This window comes from Cataglyphis hispanica, chromosome 12 (genome assembly GCF_021464435.1).
Source record: "Cataglyphis hispanica isolate Lineage 1 chromosome 12, ULB_Chis1_1.0, whole genome shotgun sequence".
NCBI classification, from domain to species: Eukaryota; Metazoa; Arthropoda; class Insecta; order Hymenoptera; family Formicidae; genus Cataglyphis; species Cataglyphis hispanica.
Window position 1 is genome coordinate 6,775,303 of NC_065965.1, and position 18,227 is coordinate 6,793,529.

The following is an 18,227-nucleotide window of genomic DNA, read 5'->3' on the forward strand; positions in this document are numbered from 1 at the left end:
TAGTCTTTCGAGAAGAAAGGATATGTATTAACACACTATGTAAGAGTTTGCAGTAGTTTTATACAGCAAACTTAAAAATGAAACATTTTTCATATCTCTATTATATATATATATAAATATAAACGTGATAAATTTGATGGCTGCATTCAGCAGAGAAAAATAACTTTACAACTGTTGCATGATTTTTTTACCTTAAGTATGCTTTTGTTTTTGCCAATATATTAAAAAATATTGGTGATAATTATCAATCTTGTTATATATAGTTTATAAATATTTTAATACTATTTGTAATATGGAATATGTAAAGCTAGCACTATCAATTAAATTAAACACAGCACTAAAAAGTCAGCAAATTGTACAATCAGCTATAAATTGATAAAAAAGCTTTTAGTAAATCTTTTTATTTATTAATATATTATATTAAAATATTATTTAATCTAATACTATATTTCTGCTGAATGTAAGTGATAACATATGGTTGATTACATAATATTTCACATGGATTTATGAGAACCAGAAATTTTCTGCTTTAATGCTAAGTTAATTACAGTCTGCAAAAGCAATGCATAGTTCATTTCTATAGGAACGCTTTACTCCAAATCATCATCATCGAATAAGTCATCAAAATCTGAAATTAAACAATTATTTCAATAAACTAACCGTATATTCTGTTAACTTGGATTATTATTTATAAAATTAGAATGTTCTCCTTCATCTAATGAATTATGTAAAAATTATTACACGCATCCCATACATACATTTATATTCATATATACATATTAAAAAAGTAAATATTTATTTAATGTACTCTTATAACATTCTGAATAGACTGCACTCTTCATAATTTCTAATTTTTTAAAAAAAATCTCGATTTTCTACAGAGTTTTGTAACATATCTAATTTGTTTTTGATAAAGATTCTAAATGGGTAGAGTTCTCAAGATTTTTATTGTTAAAATTATTATTAAAAAAATTTAAAAATAGTAAATAATGCTTAAAGATTGATGTAGAATTAATTGGAAATTTACTATATTATTGAAAGAAATATACGATATTTGATATACCATTGAAAAAATCTGCATGGACAGCTTTCTCACTCGCTGTAAGATCTACTAATAACCTACTACCACCAACCTGAAATCAATATCGTATACTTTATTATGAGAAATTATAAAGAAATTATTTATGAATTTGTAGAGTGTACTTAGCGCTGGTGCAAAACCCTTGACATTGTTATTAAACCATTGACATTTCGCATTGACATTTTATCCTGATCTATTGTCAAAGCAATATATACACACATATGGCTCATATATTACCTCATCTAATTCAACGTAAGGCCCAGCTCCTTCAGGGAACATTTCATCAGCTACAAGTGTTGGTTTCATATTGAAATATGTCAATTTACCTGATGTATATTTAATTTGTTAGAATGAGAGAAGTCCAATTCAAACTTTATACAATTGCAAGATGCACGTGCGATGTAAAACCACATAAAACTCTAGCGACTATGATTGTTCCAATTAAAATTGTCCATAAGTCATGTGTCCAATCCAAATTGCAAGACACAGTATGAATATACATTGCTTGATCTATATATGTATACAAATGCCTTATCGTAGGTAAATTTATGAAAAAGATCGAAGAACTTTAGAATCTTTCGCTTTGTGGTTCTGATTGATCAAAATTTCAATGAGATATCAATATAATGTTTTTGATGTATAATCTGTTTATGTCATTCTTAAGAGTCTCTAGATAGGAACGCGCCATAAAAGTTCTGAAACGTTTGATTAACTAATCAGAGGAAAGAAATTATATTTTCTTTGTTCCGATTGATTAATTAAATGAAATTTTAGCGTAAAATAGAATGCATCTCTCCACTTGCATAAAGATCGAAAGAGAAAGGTAATGTCTCCTTGTTTCTCATATTATCAAGGGACACGGTATGCAGTAATATCTCGCGCCAAATCATTGCAAGTGTACAAGGCACTTTGAAGGTGCCTTTTCACGCTGACGCTCATTTTTAGCGTCAAAATAATCATATTATTAAAATTGTTATATTGTGAAAAATGCATGAAAAGAGTCAATTTATAGCGTCAATACTGGCCAATAGTACGGCTTGACGCTTGAAGCTAAAGTTGAGAAAATCCAACTTCTTTTTTTTTGACGTTTGCGCGGTTAGTGTCGAGTCGAAGTCACGTGACCACGTGCAACGTTGAAACGAGCGTCTCACACTCTATACACGAGTCGGCCAACTGACAGTACTGAGATTATGGGATTCTCTTCTATTTAAAGTCAAGGAAGTTTAAGCAATAATTAAAGTGGGAAGAATTTATTTTACAATTGGTATATTTTACGTATTATCAAAATCTAAACTCTGATAAAATGAGCAAATTGTCAGGAAAATATTATCAAGTAAGTAATGCCAATGGAAAAATATCAAGAGTTAAAAAGACACCGCGGTTGTGTAATTTCTTTAAAATTCCTGTAAAACTTTATTCATTGTATATTTTCTCGCGCTGTATCTCTGCTAATCTCAAAAGAACAAGATCGCAAATTTTATGAGACCTGGCAGTCATGACACGTAAACATAGACATTAGTATATCTAGACCGAGCATTTATCCTTTTTTAAGAAGAGGGGGAAAAGTCACGTAGAGGATAAACTCTGTTTGTGCGCTCTTCGCGTTCTCTTTCTTTCATGTGCGCGTAGAAACAGAGGAACGAAAAACGTGCATGAAAGAGAGAGAACGCACGAAACAAAGTTTATCCTTTTCTATGTGCCCCTACTCCTCAACGCTCTGTCTAGATAGACTATGTGTATGCATGTAAATATTTAGATTTGACTCTATGCAAGTATCTTAAAAATAACTTTATCCTTAGGTACTGTGGTATTTTTGGCTCCTACGTTCGTACAGATCTCGATTTTGAGCAGAGTCTCAAGGTCAATTCAGATTTACTTAGAAAGTATCGATGCTGTAAGATGGTGGCGCTATTTTCGTAATTCCGTATCAGCTGATAACATGACCACATATGACACGAGTGGACTGCTCTTGCCGAGCGATTGCGACGACTACCTCTGTGTTCACGATCTAGTGCACACGGCAAGATCCTGCAAGAGAGATCTTTTTAAAATTTTTTTTTTTGCTTACATGTTTGTCGCCGCGATTATCGTTAATTATTGTTTAACAAAGAACGAGCAACGAGAACGATTAATACGAGTCGACGCGACACTTAAATAATCATTGGTTTGATCACTTTACTCAACATCAAAATGAGTAGCCAAAAGACGGTGCCAAACAGTGTCAAGTTCCTCATTGGTGGCACTTCTGGGTTTGTGTCTTTTCCTTTTTTTCATGTTGTTTTAATATTTTTGACACATATCTATAATATTTGTGAATAAATGGGAAGGATTGTAACATTGACAGTATTTCTAAAATGTTGATTATTCTTTAATAATTATCAGTGTTTTGCAATCAATAAGTTTTGAAGGTCGAATGATCATAAACTTTTTAGATTTTGCGAAAATTATTTTTCACTAATTATTTTGATTATTGTTAATAATTAAAAAAAATGGATATTTGAGTTCCCATGATGCAATATATATATATATATATATATATATATATATATCTTTATAGCAAACTATAAATAGCTGCAACCCTGGACAAATAATACAGCTTCTTTGGTATATAATTTATGTGAAAAAAAAAATTTTATTAAATTTTTATGATAAATTTTAAATATGATATATAAAATAGTTATGGATTTCAATTCTAGTAAATTATTCTTATATTGTTTTAATATGTTAATTAATAAATTTATTTAGATTTATAAATTTAAATTATAAATTTTCAATTTATAAATCATGAAATATGTTAATATTATATAGACATATAATTTATAATTATAAAATAAAATATATATTATAGAGTTTAACATACATCAAAAATTATTGTAAATTTTCTTTATTTAAAATTAATAAATTTGAAAGTTATGTATTTTTCTTATAGTAGATGGTTGTTAAAAATTATAATATATTTAATTTCAGCATGGCAGCAACATGTTTTGTACAGCCATTAGATTTAATAAAGAATCGTATGCAATTAAGTGGCACAAAAACATCAACAATACGTGTTACATCATCAATCTTAAAAAATGAAGGTGTTTTAGCATTATACTCGGGTTTATCTGCTGGTTTAATGCGGCAGGCTACATATACTACCACTAGACTTGGTATATATACTTGGCTTATGGAACTTTCTTCGTAAGTTAATTTTGTACAATTTTGACATATCCTATAATAATAATTACATATAATTACATATTATCACATATAAGAGAATTGAGAGATTAAATATGTTACAAAGATACATTTGACTTATTTAGAAAAGATGCTCAACCAAGTTTCCTCGTAAAAGCATTACTTGGTATGGTAGCTGGTTGTGTCGGGGCATTTGTAGGTACACCTGCCGAAGTAGCTTTAATTAGAATGACAGCGGATGGAAGACTGTCTATTGGTAAATTTTCATTTTTTTACATGATGCAATTATATATATTGTATATATATATACATATATAGATACATTGTTATGGAATTTAATAAAATATTTTTAATGTTTTTTAATATTTTTAAATGTAGCTGAAAGACGCAATTACAAAAATGTGTTTGATGCGTTATTTCGTATAATTAGAGAGGAGGGTCTCTTTACATTATGGCGCGGTGCCATTCCTACTATGGGTCGTGCTATGGTTGTAAACGCAGCACAATTGGCATCATATTCTCAGGCAAAACAAGCATTGTTAGATACAGGTATGCATTGTAGAAATAAATGTTATGTACATATGTATACAATTGAATAAAAGTTATTATTTATGCTTGTTTTAATCTGCTTTTTTTTTCTTAAATAGGATATTTTGAGGAAAATATTGTACTGCACTTTGCAAGCTCAATGATTTCTGGTTTAGTCACCACTGCTGCCTCCATGCCTGTAGATATAGCTAAAACAAGGTGAATTATTGATAATAAAATTAGAATTATATTTAAAATTCAATTAATTGACATTTTCTTAATTCACATCTTTTTTCTAGAATTCAAAATATGAAAACAATAAATGGCAAGCCAGAGTTTACGGGCGCGATTGATGTTCTGACCAAAGTCATAAGAAATGAAGGATTGTTTGCATTGTGGAAAGGATTCTTCCCATATTATGCACGTCTGGGACCTCACACAGTTTTGACATTCATTTTCTTGGAACAAATGACTGCTTCTTATAAAAAATATTTAACATAATTATAATTGTGTGCTTTTGAAAAGTTTTATTTATGAGTCAAGAAATTGGTAACAATTTATTTTTTTGCCATATATTGTGTATTTTTAGAAAAACATTTTTTTAATAGATCTATTTTTGTAGTAAATGTTTATTATGAAAGATTATACACAATTGCAATTATTTGTATTTGTGTATATATATATATATATATATATATATATATATATATATATATTACCATATTTATATATATACTATATATATATATATATATATATATATATATATATATATATATAATTACCATATTTTAATTGAAGAATAATAAAAAGACAGATTTCTTATGGAGAATTCAATATAAGCAACTTGTATCACATATAGCATTTTTTAAATCTTTTATCATACAATTTAGTATATGTATGTAGCATACTATAATATTTTACGATTATTCTACAGGGAGAAATACACATTCTATAAATATATATGAATACAGAGCACTTGTCTGAAGTCTCACATACATTGCCATTTATGCTTAAGCAATTTCTCTCTTCATTGTTATTCCCAATGTTTTTTTATATAAAAATCTATTAGTTATCTTTTATATAAAGATACAGCTTAAATATTACATATTGTATAATGAGATGTACATCATGTTATTGTCAATAAGTGTAAAAATTGAAACAATGTATTAATATAACATTAATACATGAAAGACATGTTAATAATAAATTGTATATTACTAAAATAGCGAAAATTTAATAATAAAGAAAGGTGTATTTTTAAATATAAATTTTCTTTGTTGTATTTTAGTCTTATCTCAAATTGAAAAGTCAGTTATCAATTTTTAGAAATTAAGTATTTAAAAATAAGATTATTTACTTCTGATATACAATTAACATCAATAATAATATCTGGCATAAGAAAATAAATAACGCGTTATACATAAAAATATATGTGTAATTTAAAAAAATTACATATATATGTATGTGTGTGTGTGTGTGTGTGCGTGCGGCGCGTGTGTCTGTATGAGTATACACGTCTATGTATGTACACGTGTATGTCAAACAAAAGCAGTTGTTTTTCATTAGTCGAGCACACAGTCGAGCAACAGGTGTCAGATGTCATGAAATTAACAGCTGATAATTCACAGTTCAGAGAAGCTTTTCGAGTCGCATAAAATGGCGCGAAAGCGATAAAATATTGAATGTTTATATTAACGTATGTACTGTGTGACTTTTTATCAATTTTTTATTATAACATTGGTGCGATAGATGAGCGGAGAGACAAATTATGGAAATTAGAAATGATTTTTGAATATAAATATTTTTAACGGTAAACGTAGATATAACTCATTATGCCGCAACAATTGTACAGAAATATACGCCGGAGTTATATAAATCATGGATTGTCATTACGTAAGTTATGATTTAAAAGTCATTAATGAAATAAATTAACAATTTCAAGATTGTACGCAATGCAACTTTTTTTACATTTGAGGTTATAAACATTATGTAACTTACATTAGAGAAAAACTGAGAGAAATTATTTCAAATATTAAGATATGAAAAAGCTATAAGAAACTATTAATCCTTTTTTCTCTTTTTCTAGTGCATGCATTACATGACAATTATCTTACATATTTAAATTAATCCAATTATGTCAAAAAAGAAAAGAGATCATGCTTGGGGTGAAAATGGCTTTGAAGATTGGGTGAGAGAATATATACATTTAATATTATATTTATCCCTTTATGTAAACTGAATTTTATTAGATTGTTCACAAATAAAAATTATCTCCATTATTTAATTCATGTATTTTAACAATGAATTTATTTCAGGGTGGTTATATGGCTGCGAAAAAAGCTAAACTTGAGGAGCAATTTCGTGACACAGCCAATAAAGAATTTAAAGAATCATCAAAGTTATTTGAAGGAATTGCAATATTTGTAAATGGTTATACAGATCCAACATCTGATGAACTGAGACGTCTAATGATGATGCATGGAGGTCTGTATCATCATTATATGCGTCCTAAAATCACGACTCATATTATAGCATCCAATCTACCATATTCTAAAATAATAATGTACAGGAAGAGCCAAAATCCAATTCCTATATGCAAACCACAGTGGATCATTGACAGCATTGCAGCTGGGAAAGTCTTAAATTTTCAAAATTACTTACTTCACTTCAATAGCACTAATGTACAATCTCTGTTGACATATACATTAAAGAATAAAAAGATTAAAGTCAATACTGACTCAGCTATTGAACAAGATATTGATGAATCTAAAGCTTCAGCAATCATGGTTAACAATGAGATTGATATAAATAACGGAAACATATCAAAACACAATGCAATTAATGATGTATCAAAACATGATATAGTCAGCACTTGCCAACAAGAACACTCAAGAACTTCGAATACAAGAACAAATGCACAATCTACAAGAGATGCTGAATTTTTGTCGGCATTTTATAGTAACTCGAGATTGCATTATATCGCTACCATGGGAACCACTTTTAAAGATTATGTCAACGAACTGAGGGATAAAAGTGATGGGGTATTTCCTGGACTTGAGCATTTAATAAAATTAAAAGAAGCAAGAGGTGCTTCAGCTTTAGGTGATTGTGAATCAGATCCTGAAGATGAAATAATATGTTATACAAATAAAGTAGAACACAAGCGAGAATCTGTTATAATGCATATTGATATGGATTGTTTCTTCGTATCTGTTGGAATTAGAAATAGACCAGAATTACGAGATCAACCGGTAGCGGTAACACATGCAAAAGGGAATACATTTTCAGCGAATTATGACGGCAAGGAAGAATTTGGATCATTATCGGAAGTTGCTTCGTGCTCTTATGCAGCAAGGAAGGCTGGTGTAAAAAACGGCATGTTTCTGGGAGAAGCGCTGAAACTGTGTCCAAATCTGAAAACGATTCAGTATGATTTCGAAGGTTACAAAAAAGTTTCTTACATATTATACAATACAGTAGCATCTTATACATTAGATATCGAGGCAGTAAGTTGCGATGAGATGTACGCGGATTGCACAAAAATTCTTGAAGCGTCCGCATTGTCACCATTGGAATTTGCCACTATAATCAGAAAAGAGATAAAGCAAAAAACAGATTGCCCGGTGTCCACAGGATTCGGCAATAACAGGTTGCAGGCGAGATTAGCAACGCGAAAAGCTAAACCTGATAATCAATTCTATTTAAGTAATCAAAATGCGGAGACATATATACGGACTTTAAATATAAGAGATTTACCAGGTATATTTAAATGCTCAATCGTACGTTTGATTTACGATCATTACGATATTAAAAAAACGCAAAATTAAAAAACTTTCATGTTAAAAAATGTCTGAAATTTTTAACAAATATGGTGAAATTTGTAGAAATATATATGTTTTATTTAATGAACATGAATTGTAGTCTATGTGCTTCCATTTTCATTTCATTATATTTTATTATCTTTGTTAGTAGAATTAATTTGTCTCATCTCGATATTTTAGGAGTTGGCGGAACGACAACACATAAGCTACATAAAATAAATGTGCATTCGTGTGAGGATTTGCAGAAGATTTCATTAAGTATTTTACAGAAAGAATTTGGCAAAAAGATGGGAGAGCAGTTGCATAAAATGTGTCGCGGATTGGATGACACAAAATTGAATCTGGAACATATCAGGAAATCGGTATCAGCTGAAGTCAATTACGGTATAAGATTCCGGAACGATAACGATGCCATCGATTTTTTGAACAAATTATCCACGGAGGTGTGCAATCGATTAACAGCAGTACGTGCAAAGGGTAGATGTATCACGCTAAAACTTATGGTCAGAGCCGAAGAAGCACCGATAGAAACTGCGAAATTCATGGGTCATGGTTCCTGCAATTATATAACAAAATCGAAAAATCTTATAGCGGCTGTCGACGACGTCAATATTATCAGAAAGTAAGTGTCTAATGCTGTTGATTCGTTGTGTATTAACGTCTTATATTTATCATTTTTATTTTATAAAAAAATATATAAAAGAATTAATATATATGTGTTTTGCAGGGAAGTTATAAACATTTGGAATCAGTTGCATTTAATACCTGAAGATATGAGGGGAATTGGAATACAAATATCCAGATTAGAAATATGCAAGACTAAGCAGAATAATAAAGGCAACTTGATGAATTTCTTTAATAAAACTGCAAAATTACAAACATGTGACCACATATTGAGTAATGATGATAAGAATCGGTATGATTCGAGTTTCAGCAAGAGTTCTAAACTGGACAGTTCAAAAATGTCTTTAACTGCAGAATCATCTCTTGGGACAAAAAATATTGTTGATGCAAAAGTTAATAATTTGCCACTGACAAAATCTTCCAATGTACATAAGGATGAATGTTTAACAATTCCGTGTAATGTTCAAATCAAATCGACAACTGAAACAAAAAATAAAAAATTACATAATTGTAAGACACATGAAAATATTACTAAAGCGAAAGATTTATCTGGAAAATCAAGTAAGAGTGCGATACAAAAACAGACATCTCAAGAGAATTTTTTCAGACATACAAAACCGAATAATGGAAAATCGTCGAAATATGAAATACCGCAAATACAAGACATTGATATGTCCGTGTTAATTGAATTACCCGAGGATATAAGAAACGAGATATTTGATGAATACAAAAGAAATAAGAGACAACAGTCTCAGATAGCTGCGCACACCGCTGATTCAATAAATAAAGTTTCGGATGACGAAAAAAGTTCAAACATACACAACTATTCGCAAGTTGATCCGGACATTCTATCAGCTTTAATGAAAAACGATTTGCATCCGGATGTGCAACGCGATGTGCAAATCTATTGTAATTTGAAGAGAGAAGCGAATAGAGTAAATTTGAAAGAAATCAATGAAAACAAAAGTAATGAACAATTGCAAGGAGCAAATTTGTTTTCGAAGACCAATGATAGTAATAATGCAAAACATATTGTAAATAATACTCGCATAAATGAAACTGCATGCGTACCGCAAGAGGATAAGATATTACTTGCGAAGGACCAATTACACGAAAAAAATGATATCGACAAAACAAATTCCACATCGTGTCACCATAATCGTATTGAGATTTTACACAATAATGCTGCGATGAATAAAGCCGATACCTTTATTTTACAGAATTTAAGTATTTTACATAACAATGAGAACATAGATAAACATCAGGAAATGTTGATTACTCTCGTGAATCATCTCTTCGCTCTTCCATTACAACAGGTACCACATATATATATATATAATTATTCGTTAAAACAAATTATTAAGTTAGGAACTGAATGTTCGCGTATTCTATCTTTTTCTTGTGAGATCTAACGTATTTGGCGTAATTGTTGCAATTCCAATTGATATTAAACAATAATATATATATGTTATACAAAATTATATTCCTTAGCAAATAATACAAATTATTTTTCTGTTCTTGCCATAATCACATATCAGAATCCTCTTTCTCTCTTTTTCTTATATTAAACGGCAATTTTTTTTTTTTTTTTTTCGAAATGTGATTTTTTTTTATCTGCGAATACTTGGCTTATGTATACATTACACGTTTAAATCCCTCAATCTGTATGTAAAATCAGTAGATGCATGCAATATATTTAATATATAAATATTGTGAATATGACCACATCATGCCGAGCATTAAATGGTAATTGTGACATTGTCACATTGTAATGAGTAAAACCCATGGAAAATTTGTATCTAATGATAAATAAACATTAGTGTCGGTATCATCAGTAATATTTCATGAGAATTATTAGCTTATCACAGTACATTGCGCAGTGCCATTTTATTTTACGATATATAATACCAGTTTTAGATTCTCTTATCGTATAAATAGAAACGACCACACTTTGAAAACTTAGATCTAGTTTATAAACAAACGTGTGGTATAAATCGTTAACGCACTTGTTTTCACATGTATATCTTTGAAATAAATAACTAAAAAATGTTTGATTTTTCTTTCACTACATTGAATAATTAAGAATTTTCAATGAAAAATTGTATCTGCTTTTACTGCTTTAATAATTCATCAATTAATATATACATATGGATTATTGTTAAGAAAAAACTATATTAAAATATATAAAGATATTTTTTGGCCTCAATATTGAATTGAACGGAATACTTTCATAGGTAAAAATACAGATACAAACGTGGGTCACTAAGTCTAAAGTTGTGAATGAAGTGGACTTTCTATCACTTGCGACGTTCCTCAGCATGCTTCCACAGAAAAAACGTATCGAGGATTTGCATATTTTGTTGAAAACCATGCATAGGTAAATTATCTCTATCAAATGTTTGTATTGTAGTAGAGGTTTCCCATTTTTATAGTAATTTTCCGTATAATGCAAATGGATAAATAATAATAAAGTTGCAGATTTTAAGCAATGAACATCGCTTTACTCGCTTATAATCGATAAATAAAAATATTCGACATATGATACATTAAATATTATATGTCTTATGTCTGTATTGCAGATGTATAACAAAAATTGAGGACTGTACTTGGCATAAGACTTACAGGAGAACCGTGAAACATGTTCAACGTTATATGCAGATAGAATACAACAACAATATAATGGTACCATCGATTAGATGCAATGATTCGAGATGTAATAACAGTGATTGTGAATATGAAATCTCGAAAATTTAATAAATTAAGACTTTTATAATCAAAGTGTAGTAAATATAAGAAACCTATTTACAAGCAAACATATATAATACTTACCTTTAATTTTTTAATCGAACGCAAATGCCATTCTTTGTCTAGAGAAGCCAGTAATACACGACTCGATTAATGCATACCTTTGAAAAAGTTTGCTCGGAGGTCTTGTATAAATTAGTAAGAAGTCATTAACCTCGAATTCGTGTATCTTTATCGTAATATTATATATATATATATATATTTTTAAATATACTTTTTTCACTTTGTCGTTACGCGCGCAGGGATGGTGAAAAAATAGAAAGGGGCCAGATGAGCGTTCACTACTCCCATTCAGTTGTTCCCGGTGGTTTAGACGTTAGATCATATAAAACACGTGAAATACCGGGCACCGTAGATATTTCAGTCACCATCTTTTTCACCACCTGCAAAACATGATTGAAGTCAATTATAGATATATTTGTATGTGTTACTTTTGTAAGAGAATATTTAAACAGTAACTGTATAAAAGTTCACAATATCATTCAATATTTTTTCTTTATATAAATTTCATGTAAATATTTTCACCATTTTCCTTCTCCTATAAGAATTTATTATCTTTTTTTCTTACGAATATATGAATGCAAATGTAACATTAGATAATTGGATGTTGCATCAAATATATGAATACAAATATACAATGAATAAATAATCTGTCGTGACATATATTATAGATATGGAAAGGTTGCGTATGAAGCTTACGTGTATTGGCAAATCTTTGCCAGGAATGGCGGGCGTGCCAGTCATAAAATCGTTAGTACAGAATGGCCTGAGCACAACGGAACGTTGACAAGATAACGTTCGGCATGCCGCATCGCGATCGAAGTGTATCGGGATTAGAACAATGGGCATTTGACTGACGGCTTCCATACAGCCGTTTGCGGTTAACACTTGATTAGCCAAGTGATCCGCCTGCCGCAGCGTCGCTATCACATTGGAGGTGAGATACGTAGGCGTGATATCCTGGATTGGATGATGAAGTTGCGGTCCGAAGATATAGCACACACGATTAATATTGTGACACACGCGCGGAATTAATTTCGCGAGGAACAACATATCTTCCCATTCCACTCCCTCGGATACAGTCTCTTCGCACGACAAGCCTACCACATAGCTGTAACTTCTCCGATCGCCCTATAAACAGATTCAAGATGTTATCCAAGAAAAATAGAAATCTTATTGACGATCTTTGACGATCTTATTGACGATCTTATTGACAATCTAGTTTTTTCTTTTTTTTGCGATAAGATTTTTCAAATACCTGAACTCCTACGCTACGAATAGGCAGGAGAGTCGCTGCGATATGACGATGACTCGAGACCCTGCGGAGTTGTTGACGTTCGACTTCAGTCGTCGTGCCTTCCACCCGATTCAATAAGGCATGTTTCTTCTGAAGCATCTGCTCGTACTCTGCCATTATTTTGACTATCACCTGCAAACAAATATCAATGTCAATTGAAAAATTAACTTAAAGATTAACGTATTTGCTTCGTGTTTTTGTAATACCTGTGTTTCGGAAAAATCCTTTTCTATGTAAGGCTCATCCGCGCATAGGATTCGCACTGCGAGTCCAGGACCAGGAAATGGATGACGCGCGACGAGCGCTGCCGGCAATCCGAGATCACATCCCAACTGTCTTACCTCATCCTTGTGAAAATCTTTTAACGGTTCGACTACATGTCCCTGCGCTCTTAGTACTCGCACAAGTTCGCTATCGTTATGGTGCGTCTTTATGGCATCTGCTTTACCTAAACGAATAAAATTAGCATTATTATCTCACAAAAGAATTGATTAAAAATTATAAAAATGATATTTACCACTAACTAAAGAGCTTGCACTTTCTATAAGATCGGGCCTGAGAGTGCCTTGCCCGAGGAAAACATCCTCTGGCTTCAATCCCATCTCCGCCATCGCCTCATTTGCGACTCTTACAAAAACGTCTCCTATGATCTTTCGTTTCTCTTCTGGATTGGTAGTTTCGCATAACATCTTGGTTAATCTGGTTCTGGGACTACTCGTCGCGCCGCATATTCCTTTATTATTCGTAACATTAGCATTTATCATAGGCGCGACATTGTCTAATGGAACAGTTGTCGTGCCTTGCATGAAATAGCGGCCAGCATTCACTACTCTTAACGTTACACATAATTGGGCTAGACTTTGTTCAACGAATTGTGTTTCTCCCTTACGCATGAAGCCGTTATTAATGTGTAGTGCTATAACTTGCTCCTTACTTAAAGCTTTTTGTAACAGAGCCGCGCATACCGTCGAGTCTACGCCACCGCTGACCAATAACTGCAAGTTTTTAGATAAATATTTTAATGAAATATCTTTCATTACATGTACTTAAAGTGTGAATATTTTTGTAATATTATTTTAAAGCTTAATCATTTAATGTATAAGTGTTTATAAATTTCTTACCAAAACTTTTTTATCGCCTACAGTATTTCTGATATATTGTATACATTGAGCCTCCCGATCGCGAAGCGTATAATTGCCCGTAAGGCCCGCGATACCGAATAAAAAATTGTGCAACATCGATTTTCCATTGGGCGTCAGATCCACTTCTGGATGAAATTGCACGCCATACAAATTCATCTTATCACTCGCTATACCTGCTATAAAGCTTGATGATCTGGCAGTAGTACGAAAACAATCGGCTACCCTGTCTATGCTATCTCCGTGCGTTAACAGTACCATCTGTTCTTTGTCCAAGCCCCTAATGAATAATACATTTATCGTATTTTGCAAGTTTTTGTGATATCATTAAAAATGTATTTTTGTAGAATCAGATAAAAGTTTTGTTTAATCAATAAATATTTTTCAAATGCAATTCACATACTTAAATAATAGGCACTTGGTATCAACTTCTACAGGAAATTGACCATCCTCTCGACTCTCCCTTCTGGTTACAGTACCACCAAATTCTTTGTTCATCATTTGCATTCCATAACAAATACCTAATACAGGAATTCCTATTCGAAAGATGTCGGCATCATATCTGGGTGCATCTTCCGCATATACTGAGCTAGGACCTCCAGAAATTATAATAGCTCTAAAAAGAACAATGTACACAATCAATAAATTCATGTTTATTTTAAACTAACAATAACAGGTCAAGAAATTGCAATAACAAAAAAAAGTTCATATTAAATACATGCATATCTTACTTGTATCCTTTCTCCTGAAGAGTAAATGCCGGTGTTTCGAGTGGCAGAATTTCACTATGGACATTTAATTCACGAATCTTTCGGTCTATCACTTTTCCATACTGTGCACCTGCGTCTAAGATAGCCACTCTTTCATCAACAATATCCATGGCTACTTTATCAGCACCATTATTTCTCTCAGCACGAAACAGCAATCCATCGCCACTTTTTTCCATTTCAATGTTACGTTTGTCAATGTTATTATAGTTGCTATATTACTAAATCTATAACAATTTTATAACAAAAAAAACCATGTACAAAATACATTGACATGAAAAAATACATATAAAAAAAAGTATTAAGATCACAGAATATATAAATGTAATATAAATTGTAATTATAAATTATATAATACATTATTTAATTATACTATAAAGATGTATCTATAGAAATTTTTTCTACTTAAAAAAATAATCAATACATCCATCTTTCTCACTCGCAAACAATATTGTTTTATCTCATTCATAATTTGTGTATATTACAATGTAATAATTATATATACAATCTATCTAATGAAATTTTAAGTAAAATATTTTACTTAAAATTTCATCATACTGTTAGTCTTTACTAACTATATAATTAAATTTGTTCAATACTGTTATTTAATTTTTATCAATGATATCAATAACAAAGTTCATTATTTAATGCTGAAGACTTGAACACAATTAAATGTGATGATTGACTTAATGTTTGTAATTTAATATGGACACATCACAATTCCTTAGTAATGTAATATAGAAGCAATGAATACTTTTTAGCCACATAAAATTGGATCTTTTTATCTTAATTCTTAAAAATGTAATTTTTTCTAACATTTGCATACTACTTTTTTTACCATTTTATATACATACATACATACATACATATATATATATATATATATATATATATATATAATACATATGTGTGTGTGTGTGTGTGTGTGTATATATATATATATATATATATTAGGGAAATAAATCAGATTAATATAAAATCAAATGTTTTGTGTTTGCACAACGAAAATGATTTTGGAGTGAATTGAAATTGTATACATGCATCACTGTACTGTGATCATAATTTTCATGAATATATTCACATATACATAAAAAAATTTGTCATATCGATTAGTGAATTTTACATTTTTTTTTTTTTAGAGTACCAGTCTCAAAAAATATTTATTGCTACTTATCTTCCCGTTAATCGTGCAATAACCTAGTGACAAGCGGAGGAGACGGAGGCGAGGAAGGGGAGAGGAGGAAGGGGAATAAGAATGTTTCCGACTTCACGCATGCAGCGGTGTGGACGTCGCGAGAAAACTACTGTACATTACAATTGATGTTCTCTAGCACGACGATTCGCCCGATACACCCTGTATACACGCCCGATGACGAAGAGGAGGAATCGCCCTCGCGATTTACGACGGTGTTTCGCGCGAATCACCAGTTATAGTTATTTAATGGAAAAACAAATCTCGCGCACACACCGGCCGTGAGAGTGCACGCACTTGAGTTCTCGCGTATAGAGCGAATCTATTATTGTACCCGTTATCCCATGCGCCGCGTTCGATTAAAGGACTGTGCGATTGTTATCTTACCGGATCGTTCGTCGTGAGACACCGCTCGCGTGGATCAACGAAAGTAACGTAAAACTAATTACAGAAGAACAGAATGGACAGACATCAGACGAAGCGGCCATTCGATCGCCACAATGCAGCGCGATCGTTGACTGCTTTCAAGTAGCGGTCGCGAAGGCGCGCCAATCTCACGATATTAAAATTACTAGGGTTTCCGAAAGCGCGCGAAGACAAGCGTATCTAGGGTTAAATATGAGCAGCATCATGTACCGATTTTTAGAATAGATTTCTGAATAACGAAAAACTCGAAAACCGGAAAAAGAATCCAATTAATTAGCTAATGCACTTGGTAATTGACAGTTGCGTGTACGTTTATTAATTAAATTATAATATAATAACTCCAGACGCGATGCGTGTATCTGATCTTTGTGTATTTTACGTAGAGTACACAATATTATGTTGTACACGCACCATTTATTTTCTTATCTTATATATTATTTAATACATTTCTAATTAAAAAAAAAGTTAACGTATGATTAAAGGATATACAATAGTTATGCATGAAAATTGTCCCTTTGGAAGTATAACTCGTTATATTAATGATCTTGTATGTCACTCACATATTGTAGCAAGTTTCATGATACACATGCATAAAAAATAATTATATATTATGATTTAATCGACATAACATTAACATGTATAATCAAAATTACGGAAAATTAATGAAAACTAATTTATAACACATAGCTCTATAAAAGTATTCTAATTAATTAATTCGAAATATATTATGATTAAATTGAAATATATTTTAAATATTTGAAAAATATATTAAATTTGAAATATAATATATTTAAATAAGATGTAATAATATATCATTAAAATCTATACGTACATGTATGTATATCTTATTCGTATCAGCGTATTTAAAAAATAAATTTTCGTCAAGAATATTATAAAATAGATAAATTATTTATTTTATAGAATTGTCTGCAGTTTTAAAATTATTCAAAATTTTCATTTGGAAACGCAAGCAAAATTGTAAAAAAGACATGAAATTGCACGGTATAACAATCTTAACAAGATAATTTTCGATAATTAAATTTATATAATTTTTTGAAATGAACATCTCACATTATCTATTTCAAATTGCAATCTCATAGATCATATTCCGAATTTTTAAAACGGCTCACTTGGATAATCAGCAAATTTTATAGTCAAATATTATGTCAGATATTATGTTATTAAAGAAAACTGCTTACATACGATCTGGACTACTATTTTTAAATAGAAAACACACACTTGGCGTTAAGTATACCGATTCCATATCGAGCGGAAGAGCAAAAGATATGATTACGAATGTGGCATTGCATGTTAGTCACAGCTAGATAGCAGAATGTATTCTTCGCGTAACGAATAAAAATGTA

At 30.9% G+C, this 18,227-nt stretch overlaps 4 protein-coding genes across 6 annotated transcripts; 2 read left to right on the top strand and 2 right to left on the bottom strand.

The window, feature by feature from the left end:
* Nucleotides 1–40: 40 nt before the first annotated feature.
* LOC126853515 (COP9 signalosome complex subunit 9) lies at nucleotides 41–1,674 on the bottom strand. Its single transcript, XM_050599336.1, has 3 exons — nucleotides 1,319–1,674; nucleotides 1,064–1,133; nucleotides 41–628 (listed from the first exon to the last, which is right to left on the bottom strand). The coding sequence occupies exons 1-3, from the start codon at nucleotides 1,385–1,387 to the stop codon at nucleotides 591–593; spliced, it is 177 nt and encodes a 58-aa protein (XP_050455293.1). The 5' UTR covers nucleotides 1,388–1,674; the 3' UTR covers nucleotides 41–590.
* A 536-nt stretch (nucleotides 1,675–2,210) lies between these two features.
* Nucleotides 2,211–5,464, top strand: LOC126853488 (mitochondrial 2-oxoglutarate/malate carrier protein-like). Of its 2 annotated transcripts, none has more exons than XM_050599295.1 (7): nucleotides 2,211–2,320; nucleotides 2,881–3,330; nucleotides 4,049–4,264; nucleotides 4,387–4,517; nucleotides 4,640–4,810; nucleotides 4,909–5,008; nucleotides 5,089–5,464. In XM_050599295.1, exons 2-7 carry the CDS (start codon nucleotides 3,272–3,274, stop codon nucleotides 5,288–5,290), a joined length of 879 nt encoding a protein of 292 aa, XP_050455252.1. In that variant the 5' UTR covers nucleotides 2,211–2,320; nucleotides 2,881–3,271; the 3' UTR covers nucleotides 5,291–5,464. The 2 variants fall into 2 exon arrangements, with proteins under 2 accessions (XP_050455252.1, XP_050455251.1); XM_050599294.1 differs by having other exon boundaries at nucleotides 2,225–2,414.
* An 834-nt stretch (nucleotides 5,465–6,298) lies between these two features.
* Nucleotides 6,299–12,015, top strand: LOC126853435 (DNA repair protein REV1). 2 transcript variants are annotated; one of them, XM_050599186.1, is made up of 7 exons: nucleotides 6,299–6,685; nucleotides 6,879–6,980; nucleotides 7,108–8,551; nucleotides 8,794–9,235; nucleotides 9,341–10,553; nucleotides 11,472–11,614; nucleotides 11,817–12,015. In XM_050599186.1, the coding sequence occupies exons 2-7, from the start codon at nucleotides 6,927–6,929 to the stop codon at nucleotides 11,989–11,991; spliced, it is 3,471 nt and encodes a 1,156-aa protein (XP_050455143.1). In that variant the 5' UTR covers nucleotides 6,299–6,685; nucleotides 6,879–6,926; the 3' UTR covers nucleotides 11,992–12,015. The 2 variants fall into 2 exon arrangements, with proteins under 2 accessions (XP_050455143.1, XP_050455144.1); XM_050599187.1 differs by lacking the exons at nucleotides 6,299–6,685; nucleotides 6,879–6,980 and having other exon boundaries at nucleotides 7,136–7,276; nucleotides 7,362–8,551.
* A 58-nt stretch (nucleotides 12,016–12,073) lies between these two features.
* On the bottom strand, nucleotides 12,074–16,980 carry LOC126853450 (GMP synthase [glutamine-hydrolyzing]). Its single transcript, XM_050599227.1, has 9 exons — nucleotides 16,825–16,980; nucleotides 15,210–15,472; nucleotides 14,882–15,094; nucleotides 14,461–14,758; nucleotides 13,857–14,334; nucleotides 13,546–13,787; nucleotides 13,301–13,471; nucleotides 12,742–13,173; nucleotides 12,074–12,425 (listed from the first exon to the last, which is right to left on the bottom strand). Exons 2-9 carry the CDS (start codon nucleotides 15,422–15,424, stop codon nucleotides 12,324–12,326), a joined length of 2,151 nt encoding a protein of 716 aa, XP_050455184.1. The 5' UTR covers nucleotides 15,425–15,472; nucleotides 16,825–16,980; the 3' UTR covers nucleotides 12,074–12,323.
* Nucleotides 16,981–18,227: the final 1,247 nt, after the last annotated feature.